Here is a 19621-nt window from a genome sequence, read left to right on the forward strand (position 1 = left end):
CTGATTGAACTTGGAAGGTATCGTCCACTGGAGACTGGACGCCACCCTATCCGTCTTATTGAGTTATTAACGTTGGCTTTTTCCCAGTAGAGACAAGACAGGTAAGAAACATCTAGAGACGGGGAAGGGGTTCACGCCTGACATGTTTACCTGAGCACAGGTGACACGGACCAGACGCTGTGGAATGTTCTGAAGGTGTTTACAATGGCAGCTGCCAAAGCCCCCCCGCTAGGGTGTGACCAACAATTCAAAAGTCCCCTGGACTCAATGGCTTTGGGGTCCTGCACAGATTTGTTCTTGAGAGACTGAAACTTGGCTGTGGCAGGAAGTTGAAATAAAACCCACGAGAAAAGTCGGTCAACTCGAACATTCCAAAGCGCTACAAACACTCACCCCAAAATGAAGTTCAGGAGGCCCAGTTTCTCAGTGTGTGTGTCGGGGGGGCGTCCAGACACATCAAAGCCAGAGATGGTGTGAGCCGCTTGGAAGCCGGGCCCTTCTCTGAATGGGGACTGTGCCTTCTGCCCGCACACTGAAGCCTGGATACACAGAGCAGGGCTTCTAGCTGATTCCAAAGGGTTCCCGAGGGTCTCCCAGGAGCCCCCCTCACTGCAAATATTCTCCACAAGCCCACTTCAGGCGTTGCTAATAGCAGCAATTGGGCTACGCCCAGTGTCTGAGAACCCATTACCCAGGGCAGGGCTGCTGGCCATTGCGACGGAGGGAACCAGGGAGAAGGGCCCAGAGCTTCAGAGGGCGCCGATCACACCCAGAGCAGAGTGGCCCCCTGGTCGCACTGAACAGGCCCAGGATTGGGGGGCTGCCGGGTCCCTCTCATCTCCACAGGGCCCTGCAAGCAACCAGGCTCAGTAAACAAGTGCCAGCTGGATTTTCTAGTCGGAAGATCAAGAAAACGTGTCCTCAGTTTGGGAGTCTCGGTGAGCTTGACCCCCGATGGTTAATGGGAAAAACTTTTGAGCAGGACGGAGCCTGAGCTTGCTGCGAGGACAGCTCACGGCATCCTGCATCCCTGCGGGTACCGGTCCAGCCACCTTCATCCCACAGGGCACTCTTTCCAAGATGCCACTGAGCCTGGGACAAGGGCTTCCAAAGCTCAGAGTTCTACCTTCCCATCACATATTTGATATTGCAGCAATGTGTTGATTTAAAAATTAACAGTGGGGCTTCCCTGGTGGTGCAGTGGTTGAGAGTCCACCTGCCGATGCCGGGGACATGGGTTCGTGCCCCCGTCCGGGAAGGTCCCACATGCCGCGGAGCAGCTGGGCCCGTGAGCCATGGCCGCTGAGCCTGCGCATCTGGAGCCTGTGCTCCGCAACGGGAGAGGCCACAACAGTGAGAGGCCCGCCTACCGCAAAAAAAAAAAAAAAAAAAAAATTAACAGTGAACTTTTTTTTTTTTTTTAAGTGTGGGACCATCTTGAACCTCCCTCTGAAACACCGCGGCCATCCCAGAGGGGCCAGAGTCCGGCGGACGGTAGGCTGATGTAGCAGGGACAGTCCAGTGGACATTTCACTCGGCCGGGCAAGTGTCAACTATTTTGTGGTTCACTGTTCCTGTTCTGAGGGTGGCTGCTTGTATTCTTGGTGATGCACGGGGCAGACGAGGCTGCCTGGCAGGATTACTGATTCACTCAAGGTCAACAAGCCGGGGGGAGGTGAAGCCAGGGCGGGGCTCCTGAGCAAATAACCCCCTCTCTCTCCTCTGTGGATCAGCCAAATACCGTTCCTTTGTCTTCTCCATTATAAACACACAGCACAGAGCAAGAATGTTTACAACTGCAGCGCTTACATTTTAATTAAGAGCTGGGTGTGTCCTTCAAGATCTTGTTCTGAGACTTCACTCAGAAGCCAGGAAACAAGGAAATTAAGGTAGTGTCTTCCCGCTGTACCTGGCTCTATAACCGAGTTATTTTCCTCTCGTAAGATCCACAGTAGTAAATTTTATCAAGGAGGGAAGGAGAAGAACACATATTAAGAAGAAACTTGCTGAATTAACCCTCTGTGCCTGTTCCTTTTCTGAACCCCTGAAGAATTTATTGTGTAGTGTTCCCGTGTTTAAGAATGGTGCTTTGAATGTCTGTAGCATTCTACCTGTCCTAATGTTTCACGTGTATTACCCTCCTTCTTCCTGGAACACTGTGCCATAGACAGAATAGAGTCCATTTTCCCATTTAGGTTGAAGAAACTAAGCCTCTAAAACATCAAGCAATTGACTTGGCAAAGACCACAGAGCTAAGGGTCCAGGTTTGACCCAGCCTGGCCACCTGCTAGCCTGGTGATATTTGGGTAAATGATTCAGTATCTTACAGTGTCAGATTTGTCATCTAAAATGTAGGATAACGATATCTAACTCACAGGCTTGTTGTGATAAATGGCTTCTATAAAGTGCTCACATAAGGCCTGGCAGAGAGCAAGGGATTTAGGAACAAGTTCAAGATTACAGAGGGACACACACCTCACTGACAAAAAGTCGGCTGAACTGGCAAAGCTCATTGTGGGGTATAGGATGAGTTGTCGGTAAATAAGGATGACTTTCATAAATGCCAAGAGAAGGAGGAAGGTCTAGAATGGCTTCTTGATTATGACTAGGGCGAAGGAGCCTTGGAGAGAGGGAGGCTTTGGAGGACAGTGTGGCTTAACCGTTCAGGCTTCTTTCTAGCCCGTGCCATGCATAGCCCGTGCCCAGGTTCGACCAGAACCCACCTGAGGAGAGGGTGCGGAGGCCTCCCCCGCCTGTGACATCATCTCCTAACATGGATCTTTAAGGACAGCGTTTCCTTAGCCTCCCCGATCGTGTCCCTCACACTGTCGAGTGTACTGATATGTATATGAGTCGACGGTCTTCACGCCCCTAATAGACGACGTCATCGAGACTGCTGGCGGTAACACGACTTAGGCATCTGTAGCAGCCGTGAGAGGACACTGGCACTTGCCGTGGGGATGTCTTCAGCCGAGCGGCCTGTCAACATCCCCCGGGGCCCCGCAGCTGTCTCAATTGTCTGTGAAGATTGAGATGAAACCGTTTCACTGGCTGACGGCGTTTTCTCTACTTGGAGGGGACGGCTGGTGCGACCATGCGGTGCGTCTGTGACGGGTCAGCACTCTGCCTCGAGGGCTCTGAGTCTTTCATGGAGACCCCGCACACCGGGCTGTGCTCACACATGGCACCAGCGGCGCCTCTTCCTTCCTGAATTTCCTGGGTCCCCTGACGGGTCAGCAAACCGCAAACATCACCTGAACTTCTCCACCAGCTGTTGACGCCAGTCTCATGTTCCCAGCCAGTCACACCTGGAAACGTCTTCATTGACTTGGCCTTGTCGCAGCTGAGGCAAAAATGTTGGTATCATGTCTGTTGCAGGACCCTGAGAAGCTAAGTGCACGACACGTTCCTCCACAGACCTGGGAACTGGAGGCTGATGGCGTGAGCGTGAAGCACTCTTGCTCGGAGGCGGTGAGTCCTCCTTGGAGTTTGGCTCACACTTCCTTCCACCAGCACCGCTTCCTCAGGAAACCCGGGAGCAAGGGCTCTGCTCTCGTGAAGAAACGCACACCTCAAACCACAAGACCATCAAACGTTCTGTGCCTCCTTGGCTCAGTGCCGGGCAGACTGGGGCCTCTGGGGCCCAGGGTCAGCACACCTGCTGGCACCCATGGCGGCAAGGAGACAGGCTGGTTCCGTCCCCACCCAGGAAGCTGCCCCGCAGGTGACGGCCCACGGCCAGAGGCTCACGGCTGGCTTCCCGGTTCCAAACACGCCCGAAGCAGGTCCCGGAGGCACACGCGTGGCCTGAAACGTGGTCTGAAGACTTCTTCTCGTGTCTCATTTCTTACTTTCACCAGCATCTCTGCGGATCTCTCAAAAAAGCAATCCCAAAATAGGATCGCCACCCAGCTCGGCGGGTGAGTGACCATATAGGTGGGTGACAGGGGCTGGAGCACAGCAGGAGCCCCTGTTCTAACCTTGCTGCTCAGCATCTGCAAGGAAAAGGCCCCTCTGGGCTCGGCCTCTGTGCTGAGCAGGAAGAGGCTCCAAAGGTTTCAGGTAGTGGCCTGGCACCGCCCTGCCAACCACTGAGCCGTCCAGGGGCGCCTGGTGTCGAAGGTTGAATTGTGTCCCCCCCAAAAAGATGTGTGGGTGCACTAGCCCCCAGGACTTCGGGATGTGGCCTTATTTGGAGATGGGTCTGTACAGAGGGGATGGAGTGACAACACGGTCATATGGGTGGGGCTCAGCCCGTGCCTGGCGTCCTTATAAAAGGGGGAGTTTGGAATCAGACACAGGCAGAGGAAGGATGACGACGTGTAGACACGAAGGCTGAGGAGAGGGCCTGGGACAGACACCCCCTCGAAGCCCTGAGGGGCCAGCCTTGTCATATCCACCCTTGTCCTGGACCCCGGCCTCCAGATGGGGAGGACACAGCTCTGTGGCCTGGACGCTCCCGCCCCCGAGTCGAGGCTCCGTCTGGGCCTGATTTTCTCACGACGCCCTGTCTGCCCTTTTCACGTGTCTAACGTCTTCCAGTTCCCCACATCTTCAATGAGGAGGTTGACCGAGATGACCAGAAAGTTCCTACCAGCTAAAAAATGTTAGCTTTCTATGAGAAAATTAGCCAATAGGCGTGAGGTGGCCCCTCATGAACCTGGGAGAGGGAAGGGAAGGAGGGGGAGGGGGAGGGGGAGGGGGAGGGGATGGAGGGGGAGGGGAAGGGAGGAGGGGGAGGGGGAGGGGAAGGAGGGGGAAGGGAGGAGGGGGAGGGAGGAGGGGGGAGGGAGAGCAGGGGGAGGGGGGAGGGAGAGCAGGGGGAGGGGGGAGGGAGAGCAGGGGGAGGGTAGCTCTGCAGAGAGGTCCCAGCAGCCCCGGTGACTGCGTGGGAAGAGGCTCCGGGACCCAGCCCTGGGCCATGGTGGGCGGTGACACCAGGGCACCGTCCTCGTGCCTGGAAGGCAGGATGGCGCGCAGAACAGTGTGGAAATGTTTGCTGGCAGCACTTGTGTTGCACACACACAAGAACAACTCTGCATAATAAGAGCACAGGCACCAACCAAGCAAAACCGCACCATCTGCACCGTTCTACCCAGAGACCATCAATCAACGGACCTCAGTTATGCATCTTCTCTGAGCGAAGACCTGCATCCCCACTCCCCCCCCACCGTCCCCCCACCCCGCCGCTGAGCTGAGGACGGCCGGACATAGACGGCAAATGGCGTGGCCTCAGAGGGCCCCTGTCGGGGGCAGCTCACACATGTTGAAACAAAGTGACAAAAGTCTGTGTTCTATTGAGCACAATGTTGCCACCAGAAAGCAATCCTGGTCTCCATCTGTGCCGACCAAGGGTGGACAGCGGGTGGACACAGGTGTCACCTTCAGCTGACAGTCACAGCACCTGACGGGGACCCAGGCTAGTATTGCTACACGTCTAAACTGAACTCTAATAAGGAAAGAATTGCTCGGTTGATGGTAACCTTGAGAGAACAGTGGCCAAACCATCTTAAAGTTTTGAGTTGCCAAGAAAGAGAATGCTAGGCATTTAACACATAACCAGATGAGGGAATTTTGTTCCAGAGACTCCAAAAGGGCGCTGAGCCAAAGAGATGGGAAGCCCTAAACGTCAGAGTTCTGATGACACGGTGGTAAATATCCAGAGTAAGAAAATGAGAAACAGACATCCAAAGAAACCAGGGTGGTCCGCAATGTAAAAGATCACATACGAAAGACGGAAGTGATCTTTTACATTGCAGGGACGGAAGCGTGCACGTAACCCAGGATCATCAGAAAGGCTGACATCCCGAGTGGGATGGTGCAAAATACACAGGGGATAACAGGAGAGACTGTGCACCTGTGTTTGTTTAAACCGAATGAAGCCTCTGTCTGGTGTAGATGAAATCAGTTTGGTAGACAACAAACAGAAAATCTATTCAGTTACAGTTTCGCCGCGGCCATCTCTATCAGAGAATACCTTTTCAAACCAGCAAGGACAGAGAGGAGACAGTTAGGGGGTCGACAGATGCTGGGGGACGATGTTCACGGGCAGGTTCTGGTCTCTGGTCCCGTGACCAGAACAGGGTCTGCGAGTCCTCTGGGTGCAGCTGCAGCGGGTGCTGGCCACGTCCACAGCGTGTCCTCGAGATGCACAGTCTGGCCACGGCTGGTTTCGACCTCATTGTGTCCCTGGGCCTCTGGGTCTCGGGTGCGTGACCAGAAGGGGGGAAATAGCGGGTCTGGGAACCAGGCAGTTAGCTTCCCAAGGACCAGGCCAGCCTCCTGACTGGAGAGCTTGTGAGAGTTTCGAGGGAGGGTGGCCGCAAGAAGAGGAGCTTATTAGGGTCAAGTCACGTCGGAAAACCAAGGGGGTTGTTCTAAAGTTACAAAGGCTAGAGAGACGCGAAGTCCAAAAGGCAGTTATGAACCTTGATTGCATCCTAGTTAACTAACTGCTGTAGGTGATATAACTGGAATATTTGGAGCATTGGAAGATGGACTGGAATTAGTGGCTAACGGGATTACTGATTTTCTTAGTCACAACAGTGGGGTCGTAGTTACGTAGGAGAAGGTCTTTACTTTTAGGAGACACAGGCTAACGTATTTAGATGTCATGATGCCTAAACCCCACTTTGAAATAGTTCAGCCAGTAAAGAAGTAAAGCACACACACTGATCACACAAAAAAGGCAAAATACGGAGCAGCAGCCATGTGGACTCTAGCTGGTGGGAATATAGGCGATCGTCAAATTATCGTTTCAACCCGAGGATTTAAAACTTTTGCAATAAAAAGTGTGTGGGGGGAATTATGCCAAGCTGGCGACACTGCTTCTTGGCAAAGTGCCTCTGGACTGGCCGGCAAGGAATCCCCCGGGGTCAGGAGGGCAGGGGGTAAGCCACGTCGCCCCCTGACGCCCCGGCTCACCTCTGGCTCGAGGCTCTTGGGTGACGGAGTAAACGGGACATTGCACACCTGGCCTTTTGCACGGTCTACTGTGAAGGGATCTCCGGGGCTGCACGGGAGGGCGGCAGGCAAAGAGGGGCTCACGGAGCAGGCACTGGAACGTTCCTTCCTGGATCCGAGTCAGCCTGAGGGGGGCCTTGGTAGGCAGCGCCCTGTATTCATCCTGTTGAATGTGGCTCTGTCCATGACTCGAAGGCAGGTAAAACATGTTTATAAAATGTGCGGATGGCAAAAGGCTGAGGGTGACCGTGGTGACCAGGAGTCAAGCTCCCCTTGACTTTGAACAAGGATTCGTTTATCAGCAGTGAATGCAGAGTCCAATTCTGTGTAAGGATGGACAGCTCGGGGCTGTGCCCTGTGATGTGCCCATTGCACGATGAACGGAAACTGGAAACGTCCAGGTCAAGGAGGAAACACAGCCCGTCGCGGCCCTTCTGAAGGCTGTGATCGGCCTCTGGGTGCAGAAACCAGAGCGGGTCCAGAAGAGGGGCCCAGCCCCGGCTCCCGTCTCTGCAAGCAGTATCGGGATGGGACGGTGAGAAGCACAGACACCAGGTGACAGGAGGTTGGATGTCTTACACATCCAGTGGCCCAGCTTCAAGGAAAGGAGTGAAGAGAAGGCAGAAGCTGAACCTGAGTGGTGAGTTGTGCAGACAGTGGCGCGGCCCCCAGCCCGCAAACAGCCCCTGTGTCCTGGGAGGCTCCGGCGGGGCGCTCCCACAGCCCAGGGACGCACCTCCAGAGGCTCCGCACGTGCACAGCCCCACGGGAAGGCCCGGGCGCTTCTGAAACGTGGCCCCTGCCTCCTCCCCGTGGCCCTTAAAAGCTCTTCAGTCTCAGGGAGTCCAGCTTCTGCTGTGATGTAGCAAAGGAAAAGCCTTCACAGAATTTGCTGGATAGTTTCTTGTCGCCACCAACACACCTACAGCCTTCCCAAATCCAGAGGCAGTTACTCAGCTGGTTCTGAGGCCGAAAAAAGGGAGTGACAAAAAGACAGGCAAGTCAGCAACTTATCTGGACACTTAACTTTCTTGTGCAGCCGTTTTATGTGAGGGGAAGAAAATCCTGCTTGATTGTCGGATTTAGGAGAATTTCCCACGACTGATGGCTAGAGGCTAAGCAGGTCACTCAGATGTGGCTAAACCAGAATAGTCACTGCGGGGATTCTGCTGGGAGTTGGGAAAAATATGTAAACCAAAGGTTTGTTTGGAAATAGATTGTTTTCTGTGTGTTTCAAGGGAAGCGATGCTTTGTCAAGTACCATGGGCCTTGGATGTATTATTAGACGTTTCTTCTGTGGAAGTTCGAAATCTGTGTTCATGTTCCTGACTCAAAAAGTCTCAGGTGAGTCCACAAAAGCACAAGGGGCGTGGTGTCCCGTCAGCACAGGGCACCCAGGCTTGAACTCCAACACCCTCATCTGTCCGACGGGGGAGAGTTGCAGGAGGGTTGGGGGGCAGGCCCGGGGTGCTCAGGGGCTGCACTGGATGTGCTCAGCCTGGCCGCTGACCTTTCTGTCACACGTGGCCGAAGCCTGGTGCCACCAGGTGATGTGGCTCTTGGGAAGAGCCAGGCCAGAGTCGCTCTGACCCTCACCCGGCCCGTCTGCCAGGCAAGGCTGGGGGCCGAGCTGTGAGCTGGGTCAGCAACAACACCCTAGAAAGCTGGACTGCGAGAAACGGCATCACAAATCCTTCTGTCCATCTTCACGTACCTGTGTCTTCGGCTTTACATTCTCTCTGGCTTCATCTCTAAGTATTCCTGTGTCTCTATGTCTCTCTCTTGTTATTATAACTCAGAATCACAAACATTCTTCTGTTTAAGATGGCACACCAAAATAACATCGTATTCCTGTTTTTAATTTAAAAAACAGATGAGCGGAATATTGCATAATTCTTTTTAAAAAGGCAAAAAAAATAGAACTTAAAAATTAAATTCTTTAAACTTCTGAGCTATATAATTAGACCTAGCACAGTGCCAGCCAACACCTCATGAATGCTAGTTGACTTCTCCTTTGAAAGACAATCCACTTGTAGCTAGAATCTCCGGGCTGTCAGGGATGGGAAAGTCGCTAGCCCGGCCGCTCTTGAATTTCCCACCAAACTGCCAACTGGGACGTCTTCCAGCCTCAGCTGGAACGGCCCTCGTGTTGGGGGAGGTGGGAGGAGAGACGTTTCGGGGGCAGCAGACGAGCAAAGCCGTGGAGGGGCTGGGAGGAGGGGAGCCTGCACGCTGCCGGACTGGGCGGGGTCCACGTGGGTGGCCCGGGGGGCCGCCGACCAGGGAGCCAGGCAATAACTCCCCTCTCCCGGGTGGAGGACGGACATGAGGAGAAGCGGGGCAGGAGCAGAACTGGTTCAGGGAGGGAAGTAGAGGCAGGAAGGTGGGGTCCAGCCAGGGGTGAGCCGGTACCGTCAGATCCAGAAGTGAGGGGCCTCGCTGGAGGTGACGGGAGAGGGTACGGCAAAAGGAGCAAATGCAGAGAGAGGTGGCCCCGGGGTTTCCATCCCGAGCCCTGAGCGAGGCTGAGTGACACGGGTGGGTGCTGCGGGGAGCACGGCGGACACGCGACGCTGTCGTGAGCACCCCACTGTCCCCGGCTGGGGCGTCGACGTCGGCTTCGGGGAGCAGGGCACGTGGAGGCCACCCTGTCAACACCCTACGCTCCGTCACGGACCGTTTCTGCGCCCTAAGGAGTGAATAGCCAGACAATACAAAGCAGGTCCCAGGAAGAGGCGGCGGTTCTCCCTGGTGGAGTTTGGCGAGACCAACAGGAGTTTAAGTGAGGCCATCGCCTGAGGGTCCTGCCTGGGAAGGGACGCCGGTGGAGATCTGATGACAGGATTTCCTCTAAAAGTTAAGGAGGCAGGTGTGGAGGACAAAGGCGGGGACGCACTTGCTGGGACTGGACCTGCGCGTCTGGGGAGGCTCTATCTGCGCACTTGTCTCTGCAGGGTACTGGCCCCTAGTTCCTGCAGGACCCCGGACAGGCGAGAACCTAGGTCAGGCTCTGGGACGGCCATGCCGGTCAAGAACAGTGGCCTCTCTCTAACGCCCAGCGCCAGAGTCCAGCCAAGAAGGCGCTTCCTCTTCAGAGCCCTGGCTCCGGCCCACGTATGGCAGGCCCGAGGCTCTGGTCCAAGGGCTCCAGGGCCCTGGTCCCCGCGGGGCTGAAGCACCACCCCCAAAGCTGAAGACAGGACACCCTACGTGCCTGAGGTCCTGGCCTGTGGACCCATCGCTGACTCGGCACAGACGGAGCCCAGCGGCCGGCCGGGCTGCAGGGCGCGTGGACGGGAACGTGCTGTGTTGTGGTTGCCTCTGTGGAAGGGATGCTTTGAACTTGAGTATTTACCCTACAGGGCCTGACACCCGAGGAAGCCTCCAGGCCTGGGAGCACGCTGGACCCAGGCTGAGGGGCTGTTTGCCCCCAGCACCTCATTATCTAGGGTGTAGTTGGAACACCCCTGCACCCCCTCATCTGGATCCTCTCTGAGGACAGTGGCCAGGCTTGGTTGACTGGATGACCCAGTGTCTGGCAGCAGCTCTCGGCACAAGTAGGTGCTTAATAAATATGTGTCAGTTACTAAATAAAAAACTTATAAATCGCAACAGCTCCTATTTTTAGAGCTCTTTAGGGAAAAGGCCCTCAGACATTACAGAACTAGTCTGAACACTGACTAAACAGTTAGAAAAAACTTACACCCAGAAGCAGTGTGTTAAGATTTTACAAAGGTGTGTAATTCCCAGGCTAGGGTCTAAAGCAGCACAGGAGTGTATCTTGGCTCTGGCTGTCCTGTGAGCAGGCATGGAGTCGCTGCCACTTACTACGAGATAGAACATCTGCTGCTGCGTCTCCCAGGCCAGGGGGGTGGCGGGATGGGAGCCTGGCCGCGCCTTTGAGTGGTGCCAGGCTGGTCCCCCACTGGCTCCACAGGGCTGGGACGGGGCTTGTGACCCCAGGCACGCTTCCCTGCGAGGGGGCTGGTCCTGCCTGTGAGACCCAGTGTGGCTTTGCTGAGCCCTCGAAAAGTCAGCCCACAAAGTTCCTCCTGTCATGTGCGAGGTTTGCATGCATCTCTCTCGTCTTCCGTTACCAAGACACTCACTCGTGCAGTCGGCATTTACGTCAGACACTCTGGTCACAGACACTCCCCAGATCCCCTCCCCCTGCGGGGGGATGTGTAGTAACCACAGCCCAGACCGGCCTGGAACCTGCTAGGACATGGGAGGCTGGTGTCTCTAGCAAAGTGACAGGAGGAGGGGAGCTGCAGGGGGGTGGGAAGACGCAGACTTGGCCCCGCCCTCCTTTAGTCCTCCGTGGGCCTCGGCACCTGTAGGTCACCTGTCACCTCACGCGGTGTGAGACCGCAGGGCTGGTACCTCCCTGTGTCCCCCACTCCTGGCAGTGACTCCTGGCGATGTTGGTGACACGCTGTCGGGCTGAAGGCTGCTGGGGCACCTGTGTCTGCTCGTGCTGTGCCCACAGCCTGCCCGGCCCACGTGACTGCCGGCCAACTCCTCACGGCCCTAACTGCTCAAGGACTACGGCGTGAGCCCAAGTACAGGGAGGACGAGGCTCCAGGGGCTCAGGAACGAACCTCAGATCCCAGAGCAACAGCACGTGCTCGCTGGAATCTGTATGTCCCACCGTGGTTCCAGGGCTCGGCCGCGAGGCCAAAAGGAAGAAACGGTTCTGTGTTTCGAGGCTGGTGTCGGGGGCAGGCTCAAAGGGTGGTGGTCTCCCTGCCCTTTACATGAGGCGAATGGATGGACCCAGACTTTATCATACTAAGTGAAGTAACTCAAACAGAGAAAGACAAATGCCATATGATATCACTTACATGTGGAATCTAAAATATGACACAGATGAACTTATTTACAAAACAGAAACAGACCCACAGACATAGAAAACACACTTATGCTTACCAGAGGGGAAGGTGGGGGGATAAATTAGGAGCATGGGATTGACATGTACACACTGCCATATATAAAATAGATAACCAACAAGGACCTGCTGTATAGCACAGGGAACTCTACTCAATATTTTGCAGTAACCTATAAGGGAAAAGAATCTGAAAAAGAATATCTATCCATCATCTATATATCTATCTATTTATCTATCTATCCATCATCCATCCATCATCTATCACCTGTCTATCATCTATCTACCTATTATCTATCATCTATCTATATATCATCTATCTATCTACCTATTATCTATCATCTATCTATCTATCATCTATCTATCTATCATCTATCATCCATCTCTCATCTATCTCTCATCTATCTATCAATCTATTATCTATGTATCTATCTACCTATCTACTTATCTATCTATCCATGTATAACTAAATCACTTTGCTGTACATCTGAAACTAACATGACATTGTAAATCAACTCCACTTCAATAAAATAAAAAAAAATCAAGTGAGGGGACGTTTCCTGGCAGAGAGAGCAGACGGGCAGGAGCGGAGGCGCTGCGGCCGCGCGAGTGCAGCGGGAAATCCCAGGGGGCGGGTGCAGCCCATCCCCACCGCCACCAGCCGCCCTCCCAGCCAGAGCCCCGGCGGTACGTACAGGTCAGCACTGCGGGGCAGCGGTTCTTGGGCACGTTCTCCTCCCTCTGGGCCTCGAGTGAACTGTTGGGCTCGGCCTGGTAGGCACACAGGGCCTCCCACTCCTTCTCCAGGCGGTTCTTGTTCTTCAGGTGGTCCTCCATGTAGGCCTGCAACGGAGCGCGAGGGTCAGGAGCGCCAGCCGGGAGGGCGCGGGCCCCTGGCGGTGACAAGGACGCCGGGCGGCCCGTGGGGTGCAGCCCACAGCTCCCCTGCTGAGGGGGGGTAGGGCTGGCTCGGGGCCTGGTACAGGGCCGAGGACTAACCAGACGCAGGGCGTGCGGCAAAGGCTGCCCCGTGGTTTGGTGGTTGCTTCAAAGGGGGTCACGCTGCGTTTACCGCGGTGCCGAGGGGGGCGGTGAGAACACCCAGCGACCGTGAAAACAGACGCACACACCGCAGACCAGGTCTGATGCGCCAGCCCCAAGGTGGGATGTGTGTCCAGCCAGGAGCGAGGTCACGGGATGGGCGCAGTCAGGGAGGCTTATGGCGCCGCACTTTGTGGGGAGAGGTTTCACACAGCGCAGGGGAGGGGCAGGCACGCGTGCAGGGGTGTCCGGTGCGGCCGGGGACAGAGGGAGCCCGGGGCCCTGAATGTCTGGCTGGGGCATCCAGGCTCTGAAGTCAGGAGTAAGGGAGGTTTGGGAGCCGGGTCTGCGGGCCCTGCCTCTGTGCTTGGAAACGCGTGCGGGAGGACCCTGCTCTCTGCATCAAAGAAGGGACGTGCTCAGACACACGAAGAAGCTACCGCAGTGCTACGCGGAGGAAGCGAGCTGGAGCTGGGTTACAAAACAGGGCCAACAGAAGCGTGTTTGTTAGTGACTTCAGCCTGAGAAAGCATCTCAGTAAGTCATGCTCTGCACTCAGTCCCATTTTCTTTTTCCCCATCTCAGAGAACCACTGGTCACCAACAGATACTATGTTGCAATAATTGTTTGAAATATTTTCAGTGAAAACCACGGAACACACTGTTTGAAAACTATTTTATGTATCCAAGCAAAATCGTGTCCAAGTGGTTTCTCTTGGACAGAAACGGAAACCACACCCTCCCAAGATCCTCCAGAGCCTGGGCCAGGCGCTCAGCCAGGGGTCCCGGTGGGGACAGCCAGGAGGGGTGGGGACCCTGCCCGGCACCATGGCTGCCGTTTAGTCCCCAGATGAGGGCTGACTATGCGCACAGGCCCCGGTGCAGGGAGGGAGCGCAGGTGTCACCAGCGGTGACGACAATCCTGCCACTCGCCACACATTCGAGGGCAGGGACCTCAGACGGGGCCTTCGCTAGGGCTGCCCCCGCTCCCGTTTCTGTTGGCACAGAAGTCATTTTTCTTGAAATTGGCTGGCTCTTCTGAACCCACCGGGGGTGATGCATTTAAGACACTGGGCTACTCTGATGTGCGCAGCATCACGTGGCTGGCAGTGTTAAAAAACAAAAACAACAAACCAAGTATTTGACCCACAGCTGCTCTGATCTTAATTTGTCGGGCACTTGTCTGTTGGCAGCGATACTAGGAGAACTGGATGGGGAAACCAAGGCCTCCAGAACGTTCCCTCCACAAAGACTCCCAAAGCCAGTCCTGCCTACTCACCTTATTGACCTGTTCAGTCCAGAAATGACCGTGATTTTAAGGAAAAGCATTTCAAAGGACCCACCCGAGTGGCTTTGTTGTGTCCAAAGGAAATAGCGGTCCCATCCTCTAATACCTTGCTTGTGGGTTTTCAAATATGCCCGCACAGCAAAATGAAACACACACGTACACACGAGGTCAGGTCTCCAGCGGTCAAGCACCCCGATGTCTGGCCAAAGCTTACACCCGTTCCACATCACCCTGACCCTCCATCAGGCCCCTCGTCCACTCACTCCAGCTGACCACCTGGCTCAGAGCATCCCCCCACTGCTCTTGGCCGCCCCGGCTCATCGGCGCCCACTCCAGGGGACAGAGAGGCATGAGAAAAGGAAAGAAACTCCACCAGACAGTCGTGCTGGGGTCCCACACTTCTCAGGGAAATGTTGACTACAGCGACTTGAACTGTTTTGTATTGTTCACTCAACAAACACCGACTCTAATCCATGTTGGTCTGACCGGTGTGTGTATCAATGTACGTGAGCTGAACCAGAGCTCGGAAGCCGGGTGCCTGGTGGGCGATGTTCCAGGGGAGAAGTCACCCTTGGGGCCACCTGGCCCAGCAGCTGAGGGGCCCCCTGGCAGGTATGGCTCCAGGAGGGCCAGCGACGGGGCCCTGGGTGACGGTCACATATCCCTCAGCCCCCTGCTCCAGCCGCTTAGGGAACCAGCAGATGGTCTTTTATGCAGAAGACCGAGAACTGTGACCATGAACCCCTTTTCAGGGACAGACCGTGAACCTCAGAAGCTCACCCTCATCAGGAACAGAAACATCGCAGCAGCTCTAAGTCCCCGGCCACTGCCAGCCCCTGGTGCCCACACAGCTCACAGGTTTCTTTGGGTGTGGAAGAAGCAAACTTAAGGGCACCATCTAGAAAATGTAAACACAGACTGCTTTCTTTTGGGACAATCCTTATGGGATATCAGATACATATTTCTTGTACCAAAGTTACCCTAATAAGGATGACACTTAAGTTTGGGGAAATACCAACTAGCTTATTATCTAGCTTAAAATATGGTGTGTGCGGGGGTCCCTGGGAAGGAGGCGTAGTTCTGGGTAAAGTGTACAGTCTCAGTGCTTCTGTGGTTACTTTCCCCAAGACTCGTTAATGTACAGTCTTACAAATGGATGTAAAACTGTTCTTGGCAAAATGATCTGGGATCCTCACTTTTCTTTGGAAAATACTGTTCACAAAATCCATCGTAAACGAATATAATAAAATGTTTCAATAAAATGTGATGGATTCTAAAATGATAAACCTTGGCAGGTTTAATCAGGTCTCAAATGTTGTCTGCAAAAGGGGCATCGGATATTATCTTAATTCCTGTTAACTGCAGCTGTTTAACTTTTCACATTTATCTTAACTAAGTGAAATCATGCTGCAAGTTCACTTGAATTTCTAAATTTATGGCAAGAAGTATCAACTGGGACTCTAGTTTTCAAGCTCGAGTGACACAGGGAGGAAACTGTAGTTATGAACATTATTACTTTTTTTCATTGAGAATTAACTCATCTAAAGATACACTTGATTATATTAAAACTGAGATAAATTTTTCATCCTCTCAGCATGTATTACTACAATAGTCTGTGTTTGCCCTGCTCCGGTCATTTCAATTTGACCTGCTCTTTGTTTTTCTATTAGTATTTTTACAAAACATCATTCACTGTATTAAATGGACATAATTCCCATCCACGTCTGAGGAGCTTTTGCTCTTTATGTTTGTGGATTAGATGTTTTTCTTCTGAGACATGAGAGTATGTTTCATGTTGTCTGTCAGGAAGCTAGGCCTTGGTAGTCAAATAACGTGTTTTACACAAATACAAAACCTGCCGCCATAACTCAATACTATGAGGCCCCTTCTCTTCAAGGATGTGAGAACAGGTGCAGGGATCCTCCCCAGACACCATCCCCTCCTGGAATAATTAGGTAAGTGAACATGACATTTAAACGCTATGTACGTTCTTCCCCCAGACTGTAGGTGTTCTAAAAGCTGACATTTAAAATACTTTCATTTAACGTGTGTGTGTGTGTGTGTGTGTGTGTGTGTGTGTATGAGGGGGCGTGTGTGGTAGGAATGGGAGGAGGCCTTAGTTTAAAAAAAAAACAACTAACTTTTTATTCCACAAATAGCACATGTAGAAAATGAAGGAAAGCAGAATGAAAACAGACGCTGCTGATAACTTCTCCACCTGGAGCTAAACAGTAAGGCCTGTGATAAACGCCACCATTTCTGGTACATGTGTGAGATGCTGCTTTTTTTTTTTTTTCTGTTCTGACAACCGTTGCTTAAGCTTTGGACGACATCAATATTATAGAATTTTCTTATTTAAGTTGAGAAGATGCTGAGACGAGGGTCTTATAGACACAGAGCTGCTGGTGGCCTCCTACATCCTCTCTCACATCCCCTTTCTGGTTCCTTCACAGGCTGGCATTTCTGGTCACAATACCACCTGCTTCAAAAGCCACCAAGGGTGCCCAGATAGCATTGTCCTTTGTCCAGACTTCACTTTACTAACCTGCTATTCCGTCCCAATAAGAACACGTCCCACTGTTTGAACCCTCCCCCGTCACCACCATTCTGGACGCTTTCTCCCTGCTGGTTGTTCTGTCATGAATCTACCCAGAAGTGCAAGTCAGTACAGATGCATCCTCCTCCCTCACGCCCACCGCTGCCTTCTCTGATCTTGCTTTCCCACAACCCACCCCCTGCCTCAGACACTAGTTTAAAAACTGCATTTCCGAGACATGGATCCCAGTCTGCTTCGTGGGCACCAGGGCCTCCCTCCTCTCATGAGATCACTTGTTCAGGGTGGGGCCCGTGCCGCATGCACTTAGCACACAGTCAATATGCGTTGAATGATTGAACATAGCCTGGAAAATTCTGTAAGAAATTTGTGTTCCAGATAAAAGTCGTATATTGATGACTGGCATGCCAAAAAGTTTGCCACTGAATCTTCTGAAACTTGGAAGAACTGCCCCAAAAAGTACCACAGGACTTCGGAATGTTCATTAAATATTTCCTGCTGCCTTCTTCCTTGCTGAGTTAGCCAACAAACAGCTTCACAATTCATGTCGAATGGGTGGTTCCCTGTCCTAACGTCCCAGTGACAGCCCCAAGGTCACGGCGGTCTCACAGATTTGGAGGAGCAGCCACAGGTCAGAAAGCTCTTCTCCCAGACTCTCTTCCTTTTTGGTCTTAACCATCCTCAGGGTCCAGGTCTGGTGCTGTCTTCTGTAGACTCCTGTGCCCTCAACGAGTGGCCCTCACTGGGGACGTGCCATGCGCCGTCACTAGTGTAAGAAGCCTGTCTTCCCCGTGGGTCGTGAGCTCCTGGGGGTTAGGGACCCGTCTTATACCAACATCATCAGCCTGCACAGAGGAAGCGCTGGGATACACAGAGCAGAGCACGACGAATCACCAGCACTGTGTGTGGGGGGGTCAGCCAGGTGAATGGGATCCCCTGCCACGTACATGCAGAAGACCTCTGTCAAGTGGAGTCGGGGCTCAGCACCAGTTGGTTCAATTTGAAGAGCTTATACAGATGAGTTATGACAGCTACCCCGGTTCTTAAAGAACGTTCGGAAGTAAGTAAGTCTTTAATGTTGAGTTGAAGAGTTACTCGCTACACTCAGCTAGATTTTGGGTGACAGGGGTGGGGGATTCCAAAGGGTTCTTGGCTGGAAGGACACAGCGTTGTGTGTCCATCCTCCTGGAGTCTATCAGGGGAATTTCACTCGAGCTAATTCCAGATGAGCCCTGAGCGCAAAGGTTTCTAAAACCTTCTTGAATTGTGATACTTTTCAAGGGTCTAGGTTTGATGCATTTGCATAAAGATAATCCCCATATCCCGAGGTTTCAGAATATGGGTTTTCCAAGTTTGTAGCCGAACCGGCTGACACTGACCTCGTGACCCCCGACCACACAACAGCATCATTTACAACAGGCTGAAGATGGACCTGCATTTCTTCTGAGTTTCTTGCTCCTTGAGGATGGCGTCAGCTTTCACAAGACCTATTTTCTGAGCTATTGGCTCAGTCTAAGGTTTTCCTCTTTAATCTGCCTCTCATTTCTGACTTTCTCCTTCCAGCTCCCCAGCTCACATCCCCTTTTCTAGCCCACACAATTAGACCGTTTGGGTAGGAAAATGACCAACAGTTTCTGGGCCAGGAGAACAATGTGCCACCTGATGACTTTCCAGGAAATGCTCTCGTGTGTTGAACAAACCACTGGCTTCCACCTTTAATGGAATCATTTTACACAGAATCCCAAACCTGTGGAACAAAAGTGTTACTGCCATTATAAGGTGGAGACTTGTGTCCACAATTTGTTATTATCACTCAAATATATTCTGCACTGTTTTCTGATCAAATTGTCAGCATCTTCAGGTCAAGAAAGCAATTCCTAGGAATATGGAGCATAACAGAGTTTCGTTAATCACAGGAGCACTTTGTATCTTTGGGAGATTAATTCTACCCATCACTCACAGAGTCTTTGTGAATGCCTAAGGGAGCTTTTCCAACAGGAAGGCAACTCTAATAAAACGGAGAAGGCATTCGGCCTGATTTTGAAAGACTTCTTAACGATGTGATAAACAAAAAGGTTTGGTCCCCACACAACGACTTTTTGGGCAAACCATCCAATCTCACTGACCCTTAATTTACATAAAACCGGGAATCATAGTACGTATTTCTAAGGTGGTTCTGACGCTTGACTGAGTTAATATATCATCTATACTTTGTAACTATAAAGTATGTACAGATGGAAGGGGTGGTGATTCTCATTAGAAAAATCTCTTAATGTCTCTTCTATATTCTGTGACTACACAGTTCTGGGGACATTTACCATTATCTAATGAAATATGATATGTTACGTCTCCACAAATAGCAGCCGCCGACCGCAGCTTGAGTGTAGAATTTGAGGGGCATCACCATGGACAGACGTTGTTGTCGGTGTGGTCAACCTTCCTGGATACTATTAAAGAGATGAGAAGCAATGCCACTAAGCACATAGTTCGTGGTTTCAACACTGCTTCTGATCCACAAGGGACAGTGGTCCTTCTAACAAACCCGCAGTTTCCTCACCGCGTGGATCAGGGCCGGTCCTGGAGCTCATCCCTTCTACGTGCTTCTCATCGCTGGTTTAAGAGGGAGGCATTTCCTGACCAGTCTCCAGGAGTCACTGGAAATGCCAGTTTAGGAGATGATGGACGTGAAGCTGAGCTGCTGATTTCTGGTGTGGAAAGAGCTCGTGATGCCGTGTGGGGCTCTGCCCTGGCACCTCGGATCATGTCGGGATCTGGACTGTTTCACAGGCACCATTTTACAAGCGTCAACATCAAGGATCAGTTTTCAGGGTCACAAGGAAAGAATCCCACTTACTAAAATCTTCTATTTCACCACATGCAACAAGGGCTTC

At 52.6% G+C, this 19621-nt stretch overlaps 1 protein-coding gene across 1 annotated transcript in view; it reads right to left on the reverse strand.

Moving 5' to 3' along the window:
• The window catches only part of PTPRN2 (protein tyrosine phosphatase receptor type N2), a gene marked incomplete at its 5' end in the record, with an annotated part of 714831 nt that overhangs the window by 48027 nt on the left and 647183 nt on the right, over positions 1-19621 (reverse strand). The window contains one exon of the mRNA XM_081243640.1: positions 12544-12691. Coding sequence (XP_081099766.1) covers positions 12544-12691 — 148 coding nt within the window. The remainder of the gene's footprint in view (positions 1-12543; positions 12692-19621) is intronic.

Source organism: Mesoplodon bidens (genome assembly GCF_964165515.1).
Source record: "Mesoplodon bidens genome assembly, chromosome: 9".
NCBI classification, from domain to species: Eukaryota; Metazoa; Chordata; class Mammalia; order Artiodactyla; family Ziphiidae; genus Mesoplodon; species Mesoplodon bidens.